The 16,469-nt window shown below is 51.0% G+C and overlaps 1 protein-coding gene across 4 annotated transcripts in view; it reads left to right on the forward strand.

Moving 5' to 3' along the window:
* ABR (ABR activator of RhoGEF and GTPase) overlaps positions 1-16,469 on the forward strand; it is a 186,263-nt gene that overhangs the window by 97,763 nt on the left and 72,031 nt on the right. For 3 of the 4 annotated variants that reach the window (XM_038548426.1, XM_038548422.1, XM_038548420.1), the window contains one exon: positions 14,701-14,799. In XM_038548426.1, coding sequence (XP_038404354.1) covers positions 14,701-14,799 — 99 coding nt within the window. Of the gene's footprint in view, positions 1-5,651; positions 6,103-14,700; positions 14,800-16,469 lie in introns of those variants that run through there. The other variant, XM_038548421.1, reaches the window with a different exon arrangement.

Below are 16,469 nucleotides of genomic sequence, written 5' to 3' on the forward strand. Positions count from 1 at the left end.
GTCTGTCTTGTGCACTCAGAGCCCAGTCTGCTTTCCCAACTGTGGCACTTCTTTTTTTAACTTCTTTATTTTCTCTGATTACATCACTGAAAATTAACTTTACAGAAATATATAATGTAGAAAGTAAAAGTCTCCTAACGTCCCATCCTACAGATAGAACTTCTGTTAAAAGTTGGTTGTATACTTCTCCTTATTTTTCTATGTGACATATAAATATGTGTATATGCTTTTTTCTTAAATCATACTGGTATACTGTTATGCAATTTGCTGTCCCTATTTTACTTAGTAGGTCTTGGATATTTTGTATATCAGTAAGTAAAGATCCACCTCATTCTTCTTTCTTTATGACTGCACACGTATTTCACTTTACGAATGTGCCGTAATTCACTTAACCATCCACTTCCGCTAGACATTTGGGCTGTTTCTAGTCTTGCGCTGGCATAAGCATTACTGCAGTGAATGTCTTCGTACACAGATCTTTGTGCACCTGTAGAAATATTTTTTTTTTTTTAATTTATTCATGATAGGCACACAGTGAGAGAGAGAGAGGCAGAGACACAGGCAGAGGGAGAAGCAGGCTCCATGCACCGGGAGCCCGATGTGGGACTCGATCCCGGGTCTCCAGGATCGCGCCCTGGGCCAAAGGCAGGCGCCAAACCGCTGCGCCACCCAGGGATCCCCTGTAGAAATATTTTTGCAGAAAAATGTCTTAAAGTGGAGTTGCTGAGTCAGAGAGTGTGAACATTTAAAACTATATAGGAGCACACCTGCATGGTTCAGTTGGTTAAGTGTCCATCAGACTCTTGGTTTCAGCTCAGGTCATGATCTCAGGATTGTGACATGGAGCCCCACATCAGGCTGCACCCTCAGTGCAGAGTCTGTTTAAGACTCATCCCCCACTCCCGTGCATGCTCTTCCTCTAAAATAGATAAATAAATCTTTTGAAAAAAATAAATATTTTTCAGAAAAATCCCTTACAGTTGCTGGGTCAGAGGATGTGAAAATTTAAAATCACAACAGACACTTCCATATTATCCTTTCTGGGGGAATTGTACCTCAGCCCCATAGTGCTAAGATAGTGCCCCATTCTTGGCACTGCCTTGGCCAGACTGACAATGGTCAGTCTGGCCCTAAGCCTATCAGCTCCATGGAAGTAGACATAGTGTCCCATTTGTGGCAGCATTATGAATGCCCAGTGCACAGTAGGCAGTTAATAAATACTTATTGATTTAGTGACTAAGAGAATAAGGGATGGAGAGTGAGTATGAGGGAAGACCATGGGGTTTGGGGAGAGGAAACTATCAGTGGCTTTGAGAGTGTGGGCTTGGCAAATGTCAGAATTCTCAGTCAATTAAGTGTCTGACTCTTGGTTTTGGCTCAGGTCATGATCTCAGGGTTGTGAGATCGAGCGCCACATCTGGCTCCATGCTAGGTGTGGAGCCTGCTTAGGATTCTCTCTCTTCTTTTGCCCCTCCCCACCTCTCTCTCAAGAAAAGAAAAGAAAAGAAAAGAAAAGGAAAAAGAAATCGCAGTCAGTGCCCCTCACCCTCCATAGTGTGCTTCTCCAAACTCACCTCCTGCCCCTTTTCTATTCTGGCCTCCCTCTGTGTTTGCACAGAAAGAAGTTCTCCTTTCTGGCCTCCCTCCTCCCTTTGCCCACAAACTCTTCCCCTTTTCCAAATGCTGCTTAGAAGCCACTCTCTGTGAGGCTTTTCCTCTGAGGCAGGGATAGTGCCTTTGTCCTGCATTCCCCTGTGTTGATCACTGAGACACTGTCTCTTTTGTTCCTATGTCCTTCACTTGATATAGGTTGAGAGCACTCTTGGATTTGTGTTTGTAATGCCAGGCCTTCTCTGGGTATGAAAGAGCAAACAAGTGAACAGATAGATGGACAGTCAAGATCAGGACTCAGAATGGAATGTTATCCTGACAGTGTAGGAGTGAGATGCAAACTTTGTCTGGGGCGGTGGCTTTAGAAAAGGAAAAGAAGGAAGAACCAAAGGGATTCTGTAAAAGGGATGTGGGGCCTGGGGGAAGGAAGAGTTGCAAGATGGTGGCCCTGCCAACAGAAGGGGAGAAGCCAGAAGGGGAAGCTGGCTTAGGGAGAGAGAAGGGTCATTTGGTCTAGATATGTGGAGTTGAGGGGCTGTTGGTAGAACTTCCAAGGGAAGAGATGCAGCTTGACAGTGTAGATGTCATGCTTGGAGCTGAGCAAGATGCTGGAGCTACAAATGGTGATGGGTTGCCATTGGCCTGGAAGCGAGAAGGGATGAGAGGTAGAGAGGGTAGAGAGCAGCGGGCCAAGGCTGGGGTCCTGAATGGGTGACTCCAGTTTACAGGAGGCCAGAGAAAGAAGGGCCAGCCTGAGCCAGAGCGGTCAGAGCAGCACTAGCATGCTCATGGGAGCTGAGGGATTTGCCAAAGCCCAGACTGCAGAGGCTGTGGAGTAGGAGAGGGAGGCCTCCGGCTTTGGAATAAGGCAGTTTAGATACCTTTGAAACAGGCTTCTTCTCTGGAAGGAGGAGCAGGAGCCAGGCTGAAGCAGTGGAGTGTGGAGGATGCAGAGAGGAAGCTCAGGTCCAGGGCTGGCTCAGGGCACTTGTAGGGGAAAGGGAGGGAGCATTGCTGGGACTTGTGAGTCACTTCCCCCCCACCAGGGGGAGGACTGAGGGCCTCTAAGTGGTGTCTGTGTGCCCGATGAAGATGGAAGGGCATTCTAGTTACTCACTGGAATTTCCAGCCAGCTGGGGTAGGGTGGAGCAGAGATGCCTTGGATGTTAAGGGAGCAGCTTCTGAGAGGTTTCAGGGTTTGGGGAAGAAGTGGGTATGGATATACTGGCTAGGGGCATGGGAAATGAAGAGGGGGATACTCCAGGAGACTTCTAAGGGTACTTCATGCTCACTTGGGTGGGAGAAGGGACATAGGAGGGGCCCTTGGGCTTTTAGACCCTTCTCGCATTCCACCTGCTTGTCTGATCAGTGGGGGCAGTCCTGCCATGTACTTGAAACTTGCAGGGTAGAAGACAGAAGCTGTGACATAGAGCCCTGGGCTGGCACACTTATGCCCTGGGGAATGCCAGGCCCAGTTGTTCCCAAGCTCTGGGAACAGCCTCACCCGCCCAAACCAAATGAGGAATTGTGGCTGAAAGGGCCCTTCAGATGTGCTCCGGGTATTTATAACCCAGCCAGGGCAAGGACAGGGAAAAACCAGGGACTGAGGGAGGGGGTGGGGTATAAGGTAGGGTGTGCCTCTGTGGAACCCTGTCAGCCTTGAGACCCCAAAGAGCCTACCCCAAATCCCTCAGTTTGTATTTCACCTTTGGTGACAGGCAGTCAGTGATGACATATTCTCAATTCCAACAGAATAGCAGGAGCCCCACCCACCTCAAACTCAGAGCTTCCACAGACTTCTTTGGGGAGTTGGGATAAACCATTTCCATTCTCCTCTCTCCTCAAACTTCCATCCAGCTTGGAGGCTCAGCCAGGGGCCCTGTTCTTAACTGAGGTATCCAGTGGAAAGGTGAGGGAGTGATGTCAGGTGGACCCAGGATGGTGCACAGTTGATCTTCCTTTGGAGCTCATTTCCAAAGAGTTTGAGTCCTCCCCGCTGTGGCCTAATATTACCACCTAACAGGGTATGTGACATGTGCATAAGGGGGCTGGTGGTACATACACACACTGATGGACAGGTCAGACACTGGATCATTAAGAGCCATGCTGACTGGTCCTGGCAACTATGTTTTAGGAGAGAACATTGTGAACCAGAAGCATCAGGAAGATTTCAGGGGAATCCCTGGCTGGAGACATTGTCTAGGGGCTGGTGGGAGATTGTGGGGGTTGGCTTGTGTGGGGCTGAAGCTTCAGGGCTCACCACCCAGAATCCTTAATCTTCACTTGATCACCACCCAGAATTCTGAATTTTTACTTCATCTACCTGGTAGCACCTATTATGCAGATTTACAAAGGGAAGTGGGTTGGTAGTGTGTGACGCTGAGCTGGATTCCAAGATGCCAGGTCCAGTGAGGAAGTGGGACAGTGGGGATATTCGGGGAACACCCCCCCCAATCTCCCACACCTACACAACTCCCAGCTTCCCTCAAAGAAACAATCTTCTGCAGCCTTGTCTGTGGTCCTAATTCAGTTCATGGATGTGTTTTATTTAGACTGCACCATGTTTCATTTCATTTTGTTTGTTTTTAAAGATTTTATCCATTTATTCCTGCGAGACAAAGAGAGAGGGTCAGAGACATACACAGAGGGAGAAGCAGGCTCCCTGAGGGGAGCCTGATGCAGGACTCGATCCCAGGACCCTGGGATCACGACCTGAGCCAAAGGCAGGTGCTCAACCACTGAGCCACCCAGGCGCCTCTTCGTTTTGTTTTAATGTCATTTATCTGCCATCATTTTTAAATGGAGAGATATCAGCTAAGAATCCAAATCCCCAGCTTTTCTAGGACAATCTGAGATGGGGCACCCTGAAGCCTATATTGCCCTAGCAGCCATTAGCTGGAGCTGAGTGGTGGAATTTTTCATTCCACCCTGCTCCTACCTGGCTCACTCCTACCTAGCTGCACTGTGGCGGCTACAGGAGTTTGCAACCTTTGCCCTAGGTATTGTGTGGTGAAAGAGCTTTTCCCAGGTGCTGCCCCTGAACTCCTCCCTCGGGAGAGTAAATGGATGCTCCCCTCTGGCTGGGGCCTAGACAACCACAAGGTGGACTTCACTATCTGGGTGGATCTCGCTTCTGCCACCCTCGCTAAAGCCAAGGGAAGCAGGCTGGGAGCGGGAAGGGCTGCTGGTGTTGCCCGTCCTGGGTTTATGTGTATCCTCTGCCATCAGGCTGGCTCTACTGGGCAGAGGCCTCTCTGGAGGCAGAAGAGCCCCAGGGAGGTGGGACTGCTCATCCCAGCAGCATCCGTGAGTAGGAGATGTGGCACCTCCCGCCGTCCGAGGTGGGCCTGCTGCAGACCCCGGCTGGCACTTCTGGTTCTGTTGCAGTGAGGCGGCCCAGGCCTCCTTTGCACAAAGCCTTGTTCTCCCAACCACAGTGGTGATAGAAACTGTCTCCTCGTCAGGCCCTGGCCTCCTCTCTGCAAAGGTGTCAGGACCTGAGGCAGAGATGAGCAGGGGGCTCAGCTTGTGGCCACCCCAAGGTGACAGCGAGGTTCGCCGGGCCTCCCAGAGGCCGCGCGGGCAGCTGCTCCGCCGCTCCTCCCCCTGCTGCCCGGGCTCTGGCGAGGGGCTGTAAATAAAGCCTGTCTCTGGGAAGCAGACCTCCCCCTGCGCCCGGCCCGTCTGCGGCCTCCTCGCCCCTCCTCCGCGCTCCAGAAGCCTCCGCCAGCCGCCGGCCGGTGACCGCAGAGGGAACGGCTCCACCTCACGAGTCAAGTCGTGCATTTCCTGTGTATTAATAGCAAACGCGAGCCTCGGAGTCCAGAAAGGGCGGGATCGCTGGGGCCCGCGGCGGCGGGGCGGCGGGGCGGCGGGGCGGCCGGCCCGAGCTCGGGAGCGGCGGCCGGGGAGCGCGGGGCCCCGCCTGCGCCCGGGCCGGCGCGCACCGCAGGAAGGGCCGCGGCGGCCGGCGGGGGCGCCTCCTCCTGGTCCGCCGGCGCGCCGCGCGGTCTCTCCGGTGACGGCCCTGCGCTCGCGGCGGCGGCGGGGCGGCGGCGGGGCTGCCGAGCGCGGCTGCCCCTCTCCGGCCGGGGACGCGCGCGAGGCGGCCCGCAGCCCCGGCGCGCGGGAGGGCCGGGAAGCGGCGGCAGGAAAAGGTTCATAATGGAGCCTTTCATCGGGAGCCGGTGGCCGGGTGCCAGGACTGACTCCGGGGAGGCCAGCATGCTGGTTTAGGCCTGCCCTGCACGCTCTTCCCCTCCCTGCCCGCCTGCCTCCCTCGGGGGCGGCGGCGGCAACGGCTGCTGCTGCTGCGTGGACCTCGCTTCCTGTTTGCCCTCCGCGCCTCCGGCTGCCATGGAAGAGGAAGAGGAGGCTATAGGCTTTTTGGACAAGGTGCTGGAGGATGAAGATGTGTTTCTCCTGGAGGAGTGCGAGCTGGGAACCCCGACCAGCCCCGGCTCAGGGTCCCCCTTCTTGGTGGCCGTGAAGGTGGGAACGTGACACGCCCTGGATGCTTGTCGGGGGAGGGGCAGGGCTGGCAGCTCTCGACTGCCGAAGCCGTGTGCGGGCAGAAATGGCTGGTTTGTGCACAGACCTCATGGCTGGGTGGAAACACCGCACTCTGGCCGGCAGGGGCAGGAAGCGAGGGGATGCGAGGGGCTGAGCTCTCTGGCAGCTGTTCCCAGGGCAGAGGTGCGGTGCCTGCCTTCCTCCTCCCCCCGGACCAGTTGTCCGCAGCGGGAGTGGCTGCTGGTTTTCCCCAGGCCAGCTGTGCTGGGGTCTTTCTCTGGCAGTGACATAAGTCACCTGGTGGGCACGGCCCTGGTTGTGAGCCTGCTGCCCCAGAGGAGCTGGTGGACTTGAAACCAGGAGGCCATAATTCACTGTTTCCATGGCTACAGTAGGATAAGGGCACTTGGGAAGTTTGGCCGAAGGGGCCACTTGCTTCTGAGCAAGGAGACTTGGGAGCTGAGGCCAGAGAGCATGGGGAAAGATTGGGAGCCAGAGGTCACTGAGCTCCGTTGAAGGAAAAGAATTGGATCCGCTGAAAATGGGGTGATAACAGCTGGCTTCCAGGCAGGAGCCAGGTGGGTAGGCATTTTTCCCAAGGTGGGTATAGGCAAGAAGCATCTGCCAGGGCCCCAGCCCACTCAGTCTAGGGCTTTGAACATTCTCCCCAGCAGTGGTCCTGTCCTTTCATAGCACTTGCCTTGAAGGCAGAGCAGGAGGGAGCTGTGCATCAATCCCCTTTCCTTCTCTTCACCTCCTCCCCAGGGGCGGGGGTCTACCTCCATTGCAACCACACCAGTGCTGCCTGAAGGCATGGCACACTGCACCATTGATTCTTTCTTTCAGCTTAGCCCACTTCTAAGAGCCCTAAGCTCGGCCTTTTGCTCATCACCTCTGTTCTGTGGCTAGAAGGGAATGCCAGTGGGAATGTATGGCAGGGAGTTTGCAGACTGCAAGCCAGGTTGCCTAACACCCTGTCCATTTGTGCCCCTTTCCCTGCCGGGCCGTCTGCACCCCAGAGGGTGTGGTACACAGAGCATTGCTGTGGGCAGGAGGCTGCCACTGGGCCTCTCTGGGCCTCTTTGTCCCTCCTTTGAGATGGGGATCACAGCTCTGCCACGCCCGCACTGCAGTGTGGTTCAGAGGACAAGCTAATGGAGGTAAAAAAACAGACTACAGACCCACAGGAGATGGCTGATGTGGGGTGTCTGGGTGGAGCTGTAGCTGTGGGCCTGGGTGCAGTGGAGAGAGGAGCTGTAATGGGAGGCTGGCAGTGGCTAGCATCCCACCCCTGGTTCTCTCATCTGATACTAGCTCAGAGCACTGGGGTTAAGTCACATCTCTACTAGGCCTGCAAAGGCCTCTGCACTCAGGATCTGAGCAACCTTCCCACCAGAAACAGGATAGGGAAAAGTCTGGTAATGAACCAAGAACACTGATTGGGAGCTAAGTAGTGTGTGGGATGGGAGATGTGTGTGTGTGGGGGGGGGGGGGGGTCCCTAATGGGCCTTCTCTGAGAACTCCTCCCCAGCACAGATGGGGTCCTGTTCATGTACTACCTAATGGACCCACCCTTACTCTCTAGACTCTGGCTTGTACCTGGGTCTTAGCCTGTATTTCAGTCTGCTCAGAACTCTAGACACCTGCCTCCTCAATTATGCCCTGTTATCCTCAAGGGCAAGGGCCATGTTGTATTCACTACTGAACACTGCACAGAGCTTGGGACGTGACTGATGCTCAGTGAATTTGTGGAGTGAGGGAGGCTTCATGGGGCCTGCAAAGGGTGTACCATGTTCCCGACCTTTTTCTCCTACTCAGAGGTGTTCCAAGGAGGAAGCACACAGATGCCAAGGGGGCCCAGGCACGCATCAGTCCTAAAACCCCAGATCCTCCCAGAGTCCTGTGAGCACCTAGATGGGAGTCTTCCCCTCTTTGCTGCCTCAATATTCCTGGACTTGTTTCAGCATGGGGGAAGGAGCCCTCCCTGAGTGTTGGAGAATCCCAGGCCCCCATCTCATCCTGAACACCCCTAGGATGCCCTCATTCTCTCCCAAGCTTGGTCAGTTATAGAGGGAGCAGGCAAACAAGGTGGCTACCAGAGGGGTGGGGAGAAACCTCATCCATTCATTCAACAAACACTGCCAGGTTGTGTTCTAGTCAAAGCACTTTGCCCGGCACTGGGGAGGAGACAAGATGAACATGGCATGGTCCTTTTTCACAAAGAGTTCTCCGTTCAGGGCAAGGGGACAAGTGCACAGATAATAGGAATAGAATGAGAAAGTACTCAAGGTTCTGATAAAAGGGTATGAACTTCGGGGGAGGAGAGACCACTTGTGTTTGGGTCAGAGTTGGACTGGGTGCGCACGTGTGTGCCCGTGTGTGTGTATGTGCACACGTGCGTACTCACAGGGCACTTCTGGAGGGTGCGTTCCTGTCCTAGGCTCTGGATGGTCTTCACCGTCTTGAATAAGAAACTCTCCTCAACAGCAGGTGGGAATCCAAGGCAGTTCTCTCTTTGCTGTAACTTTCTTTCAGGAGTACTTACTTTAAACCATGTTTGTATTCGTGAGCATGTGTCCAAATGTCAGTCCTATAAATCAATCCTGTTTTCAGTGTCATCTCTGAGATGCTCCATCTTCCTGGGGAACAGAGGTGAAAAGTGGTTTCCTCCAGAGCTGGGGCTGGAGCTTGCTCTGTCTTTCAACCCAGGCTTCTTTTTGAGGAGTTAATTCTCTATAAACAGTAACGTTAATACCGATAGCAACATCACCTCCTGGCGGTACAGAGTTGTGTGCTTTCCAAAAATCTTTCATACAATTCTATTTAAAGGTATGTGGGGCTGATAGCGACCATGCTATCTAAAAGCTGCTATTTAAAGGAACTCATTTGTCAAGAAGAAAAATCCTTCTGTAATGCAGATTAACCCATCAGGTGTTATTCATTGCCAGTTTTTAAATAGTTGGAAACACCCACATTTGCTTCACCTGCCCCAGTGTCTTCGGCCCCCACTGGCGGTGATGGCCATGCCTGTGTCCCCCACTGAGGTGTTTTCCTGAAGTGTGAGCTGCGCATATGATGGTTTGAGATGTGATTTTAGGTGGCACCTAGGTGTAATTTTTGCACTTTAGTAGCAGGCTTATATTTTAACATATATTAGGGAAAATACAACTTATACATCTTACGATTTCAAATACAATGCTTGGGGTAAGGCTGTGCTTTATTATTATTATTATTATTTTTTTAGGATTGTTATTTATTGAGAGGGAAAGAGAAAGCATGTGCAGGAAGGAAAGGGAGAGCAGGCTCCCCACCGAGCAGGAAGCCACATGAGGGGCTCTGTCCCTGAGGCAAATGCTTAATGGCTTAAGGTACTGAGCCAGGAAGGTGCCCCAAGGCTGTGCTTTTAAGAAGTCAGTTGTAAAGAACAATATTAAGTACCCAGTAGTGCAGGTGGTATGTATGACAAAACTACACGGATGGTTATATGAATACCTGGCCTTTGGAAACACTGCTGGACCTGCCTAAAGTCTCGGACAGCAAGGAGCCTAGAACACAGGGATCCACCCTCTAAATTCTGCTGAGAAATAGCTGAAGGAGACCTCCCCGGTGCCTAGCGCTAGGAAGAGGAGGAATGGCTGGATGTCCCTGCATTGTCTTGGCTCAGAGAGGGGCCAGCTGTCCTGAGGCTGATGGTAAGCATGGGCACAGCTCCTAGACCCAGTGGCATCTACTCTGTGCAGATCCTGATTGGGGCTCCTTGAAAAGTGGTGTGGCCCGTGAACTGAACTCTGCTGTGTGTAGTGCCACGTGGCCTAAGGCTCTGAATGGCAGGTGGCCCTGCCAGTTCAGTCCTCACTATTGTCTTGGAGGAGGTCAAAGTTACTGGACAGATCCTATCTTGATTTGGCCTCGAGCCAAACCTTTAGGGCCTTTTATTTAGCCTCTAAACTCTGTAGAAGACCAGGCCAGAGCTGGCTAAACTTACCTTGTAGATACTGACCCTACCAGAGGGACTTGAGCTCTTGGATGGGGGGCGGGGGGGGGGGGGGGGGGGGGGGGGGGGGGGGGGGGGGGGGTGGGGTGGGGGGAGGGAGGGGGGAGGGAGCCGACAAACTTTCAGCCTAGCAGATTGTGTAAAATGCTGGGAATGAACAAGCCCACAGTGGCTGCACTTACTTCATGAGCTTCATTTGGGGAAGAAATGGAGACAGTGTCACTCAGAAGGCAGCTTCCCTATGCTGGGGGCTGCCATCCCGTGGGGGACCTGAACTCTTCAGAGTACTGGCCCCAGGATTCTGGGTATGTGGGCACCACCTCTGGAGGGCTCTCTGGAGGCAGAGACCATCTCTCTCACCATTGTATTTGTATTCCCAGGGCCTGGCACATAGGGCAGAGTGAATGAATGTCCAGTGCTGGTGTTTTATGAAATAAGAATAGTCCCACAAGGATTGAAGAAACAATTGTGATTTTCTGGATAATTCTAAGCCAGGAACATGTGGGTCTGAGGAAAGAAAATAAAAAAAGAGAAAAGGGAAGAGGTTTTGGGTGGTAACTGAGAACAGGCCTCCTGTTGGTAACATGAGCAGAACTTAATTTCACATGCTCAAGCTCTCCACCACTTCCACCCCTATGCCAGCCAAAATTTCAGAGGGAGAGTAGCCGAGGGTGGAACTCTTGGAGGTGACTATTGACTTTGGAGGAGCTCTTTCAAGATTGGACTCTGAGGTAGAGTCTCTTGTGGAGAGGGTCTTGCTGAAATGGGCTGTCGCAAGGACTGTCACAGGTTCTGCGCTCATGCCAAGATGGGGGAGCTTGGCAGGAGCTGCAATCACCAGGTCTACACTCCGGTCCTAGTCCAACCAGCCCTACAGCTAAACTCACAATGTGCTTCAAGTGACTTCTCTTACAGGATGTTTTTCAGGCCCTCAGGTAAATCTTTGGTTGTCAGGGAACAGGAAGGGAGTGGGGTGCAGTAGGGGAGCACTGGCCCCCAACATGGAAGGTGAGTTTCCATTTGTCAGACGTGCAACGGGGCTGCCTCAGATCTGACCATCAGGGGCTAGGGCTGTGGCTCTGCTTCCAGCTAGTAGGACTTTGCTCCTTGAAGGGTGTGCTGCCTGCCTGAAGTGCCAACAGCTCCAAGCAGCTGGCAATTTCCACTCTGTGCCTCAGAGGGATAATGACAACACCTTGTAGACTGTGGGATTGTAGTGAGTTAATTCCTGGAAAGCTCTTAGGAACAGTGCCTGGTACTTGTGAAGCCATCAATAAATAACTATCGTCCTTCCCTAAAACTTAGTGTCCATACTGGTTTCCTAATGCTGCTGAAATAAGTTACCACATGTTTAGTGGTTTAAAACACAAATTTGTTCTCTTATACACTAGTCTTAAAGGCTCAGCAGTTCCTTCTGGAAGCTCTAGGGGTGAGAATCCATTCCCAGGCCTTTTTCCAGCTTCTAGAGGCTCCGTACTCCTTGGCTCATGGCCCCATCCTGGTCCTGAAAGCCAGCAGTGTGGCATCTTGCAGTCTTGCAATCTCTTTCCCTTCCCCTGCTCCCTTTCTCTGGTCACATTGCTTTTTCTGACTCTGACCCTCTTGCCACCCCCTCATAAAAGCCCTTTTGATTACATAATCCAGTGTCATCTCTCCATCAAAAAATCCTTAGTTTAATCATACCTGCAAAAATCCTTTTTTCTATATAAGGTGCTGTAATTATAGGTTTGGGGACTATCTTTGGCAGGACTTTTTTTTTTTTTTTTATGATAGTCACACAGAGAGAGAGAGAGAGAGAGAGGCAGAGACACAGGCAGAGGGAGAAGCAGGCTCCATGCACTGGGAGCCCGACGTGGGATTCGATCCCGGGTCACCAGGATCGCGCCCTGGGCCAAAGGCAGGCGCTAAACCTCTGCGCCACCCAGGGATCCCTGGATGTTGTTTTTCTATCACAGGGTCAGATACATTTCAGAGACTCTGAGGGCAGCAGCCTCTGGCACAGAGCTGATAACCCGGTTGCTAATGGAAGGCTGAGGATGCAGGCCCTCACCTGGGGAAGGGTGGGAACGCAGTGGGGCAGGTCATGCAGCTGGGGAAAAGCCACTTTTCTCCAGACTTCAGAAATTTCTGATAGCTTCATTCACTCTCCCAGCCTGTGCTAAATAAGTAAGGGTGTGCATGTAATGCCCAGAGAGGGTTCTGTTTGAGATTCCAGGTAAGCATCCGATGCTTGAAAAAGAAAATGAGAGCAAGGACATCATTAAAACAGTGGAAGAGCCTAGAATCTGGTATTCCCAGGACTGGGATGGAATCCCAGCTCTGCCACTTCCTGGCTGTGTGACCCTGGGCTCTTTTCTTCCCTCTTCCAAGTCCTATTTGCTTCCAATTTGCATAATGGAAAATATAGTACCGACCTCAGTGAGGTATTGGAGGGCTAAAGGAGTGCAAGAGGAACTTACAAGGCTTAATAAATATAAGGTGCCCACATGCTGGGGGTATTTTGCGCTGCCAGCCTTCAGGGATATGCAGAAGAGTGTGCTTCAGAGGCTCCCCAGGATCACCTGGCAGTTCACAAGAGGGCCCGCGTGTCAGATGGGAGGGTCTATGCCCAGAGAAGAGCCAGGGTGGAGAAAGCCTCTTAGGCAGCTGGAAGTAAGTGCAGAGGCATGAACACTCCCAGCAGGTTGGGAAGGCCAACAGATCTGCCGTCTGTAGGGGATGGCAGCAGGGGAGGGAGAGGAGCTAGGAGCTGGCAAAGGTGTTTAAGCAAAGACTAAGCCAGACCCCATATCACAGTGTATCGTTACATGTTTATATTTACTTGTTTTTTTTTTTACTGTCTTTCCTCTAGGTTATAAACCACATAAGAGTAGGGATTATTGTGTGTTTGCTTCTCCTTATATCTACAGAGTCTGGTGGCCATTCAGTAAATATTTGTTGGACGAATAAATGAATGACCTAATTGAATCCCTGAATAGTCACATCTTGCAATGTTGATTTTTTTATTTTTATTTTTTAAATTCCAGTATAGTTAACATAGTGTTACATTAGTGCCTGGTGTACAATATAGTGATCCAACAATTCTCTGCGTTACTCAGGGCTCATCTTGAGTGTACTCTTAATCCTCTTCACCCATTTCCCCCAGCCCCCTGACCCACCTCCCCTCTGGCAACTACCAGTTTCTTCTATATAGTTCTACAAAGAGTCTGGTTTTCTGTTTCTTTTTTTTTCTTTGTTAGTTTGTTTTGTGTGAAATCATATGGTATTTGTCTTTCTATGACTGACCTATTTCACTGTTATACCCTCTAGACCCACCCATGTTTTTGCAAATAGCAAGGTTTTACAGTATTGGTATTAAGTCCTTGACAAGCATCAGGTGTGAGCTGGTGCTCTCATAAGGTTAACCTGGCTCTGGTGTGTGGTGTGAAGGGAGGAGGGAGAGGCAGAGGTCAGTTAGAAGAATTCAGGTAGCAGAGCCAAAGCCCGTAGCAGAAGGGAGGGGTGGAACTGAGTCCTTGTAAGAGATTAACAAGACAGACTTTCAAGGCTAAATGGGGCACAATCACCATAGAAGAGAAGGAATCCTGGAGTGGGGAGGAGGCCGGTTAGGATATGTGGCTTGCACAATAAGGCAGTCAGGAAGTGCTTGGGTGATGTTGAGGACCTCAGCTAGCATCTTCTGTTGTGGGCTGGAGCCCTTGGGGACAGGAAGATATAGCCAGAGGTGAAGCTAGAAAGCCACAAGATGAGGCTCCTGTGGCCAGTTCATTGCATTCTCTGTATCCTCAGTTGGTACTACTTCGGGAGCCTCTTCCAGCCCCTGTTGGGTCTTCCCATGTGACCATGCCCTGCCTCTGTCATAGCTGATTTCCTTCCTTCCTTCCTTCCTTCCTTCCTTCCTTCCTTCCTTCCTTCCTTCCTTCCTTCCTTCCTTCCTTCCTTTTTTTTTATAATTTTTTTATTTATGATAGTCACACAGAGAGAGAGAGAGGCAGAGACACAGGCAGAGGGAGAAGCAGGGAGCCTGATGTGGAACTCGATCCCGGGTCCCCAGGATCACGCCCTGGGCTGAAGGCGGCACTAAACGGCTGAGCCACCCAGGCTGCCCTATTTTTTTAAAAAGTAGGCTCCACACCCAGTGTGGAGCTCAACTCGGGGCTTGAACTCACGGCCCCAAGATCAAGATGTGAGCTGAGATCAAGAGTCCTCCGTTTAAACGACTGAGCCACCCAGGCACCCCTCTAATTTCTCTGGTCTGTATTCCCCCTGTTAAACTGCCCCCTACACATGAGGCCAGGTCCTTGGTTATCATGCTCACTGTTACAAGACTGAATAGGTGGATGGGTGGATAGCAAATAAGGAAATGTGGGAAAAAGAATGTAGGAGAGAAAGTAAGATGTTAGCAACAGAAATATGGGTGATTGTTTTTCCTTTTTTATTCTGTATTTTCCAAAGTATAATAAACATATCTGGCTTTTATTCCCTACAAAAGTGATAAAGAGAAAAAAGGCAAGAAAACAGGTCACTCGGGTTTTTAGCCTCCTTTTTCACGAGCTGTTGGCTCTTGGTTTGCTTTCATACAGGTGGAAGCAGGGAAAGGCCTGGAGATGAGGAAGCTGGTTCTCTCGGGGTTCCTGGCCAGTGAAGAGATCTACATTAACCAACTGGAAGCCTTGTTGCTGGTGAGTATATGCTCTGGCTTGCTGGTAGGTGTCATGCTCGAAAATTACTTTTGGGTTTGGGGAAGAAGGGGAACCTGGACCAGCAGAGTCTGGACCAGCAGTATTGCTCTGCTGACAGCTTGACATTGGGTGGCCAGGGTCATTGCCAGAAAGGGGCCTGTGCCTCTCAGCCTCAGCCCTCTGTTACCTGCCCTGGGAAAGGCGGGAGAAGCACAGCCAGGTTGGAGATGGCAAATGCTCATGGCCCATGACCACGCACAGGCATTACTAATCAATGGTGGTACTCTGTCCAGATGGGGACCCAGCATCCACCTCCACACTGCTCTGGGCAGTCTGCCAGTCTATCAAGCTGAGCCTTCTTTGGCATTCCCCTAGTCCCTCATCCCTGGGGTACAGAGCTGAGGCCATCCCAAGACCCCGTGGCAGGAAATGGGAAGTGGAAGGGTATCTGTGTCATTTGAGAAACACCATAGCTTCACCTCTGTGAAGGTGCCTCAGTTTCCTCCCACGATGGAGGCATTGTGAGACTCAGACTGGGAGGGAAATATTATTTATATTAGATAAAGGTATTACACAGGTGTAAGAAGTTTTTGCCTTTGAGGAAAGTGCTCCTTAGATGCAGCTAGATATAATAGAGTAACTGTGGCATGTAAAGTTCTTTCCCTTGGGTGTTTTGCAGTCTGAAACATAGGATGATATCAGTAAAAGGGAGAATAAGAAATGAGGATGTAGATGAGTAGAAACTCATTCTTACAAGAATTGTAAGACCTTTTTTCTTTTTAAGATTTTATTTATTTATTCATGAGAGACAGAGAGAGAGAGAGGCAGAGACACAGGCAGAGGGAGAAGCAGGCTCTCTGTAGAAGCCCGATGTGGGACTGTATCCTGGGCCCCAGGATCATGCCCTGAGTCAAAGGCAGATGCCCAACCGCTGAGCCACCCAGGAGTCCCTGTAAGATAGACCTTTATGTACTTGCTGTGGGATGTGAGATGTTGTCACCCAATGCCTGACTTGGCATTTATCACCCAAGGAATAGCTATCGAAATGTGCAGGTACTTTGGGGCACCTGGGTGGCTCAGTTGGTTAAGCATCCATCTCTTGATTTCAACTCAGGTCGTGATCTCAGAGTCGTGGGATCGAGCCCCATGTTTGCTTGTCCCTCTCCCTCTCCTCCTATCCCCCACTCACACTCTCTCTCTTTCAAATAAATAAATAAAATCTTTATTTAAAAAAGCAGATATTCTGTGACTGCCTGGGTTCAGTTTGTGGTAGCTCTCCCTGGGAATTTATTGGTAGGCACAGCAATGTTTTTCAAGTTATGGACAGTATAGCAGATAGACAAGGACTGCAGTCTGGGGCCAGAACTAGGGCAAGACTTGACTCTGCCATTAATCATAGACTCAGTGCACTGTTGTTCATACTCTGCATCTGAACCCATTAGTGTGTTATGAAATCAACATAAGTTGAACCAGTATTTTTTTTTAACTGAGAAAATATTAGTGTGCATCACACATAGTAAAAGTACTGTTTCACTTAACTTTGGGTTGTTTGTATACGTGTATGTATATGTATGTACTGGGCCACATTCTTTTTGTCCTTTTTGAAAACCACTGGCTTTGGGCAAGCCATGAGTAACCTCCTTGGGCCTCATTTTCCTCATCTGGAGATG

The sequence above is a fragment of the Canis lupus genome, chromosome 9 (genome assembly GCF_011100685.1).
Source record: "Canis lupus familiaris isolate Mischka breed German Shepherd chromosome 9, alternate assembly UU_Cfam_GSD_1.0, whole genome shotgun sequence".
NCBI classification, from domain to species: Eukaryota; Metazoa; Chordata; class Mammalia; order Carnivora; family Canidae; genus Canis; species Canis lupus.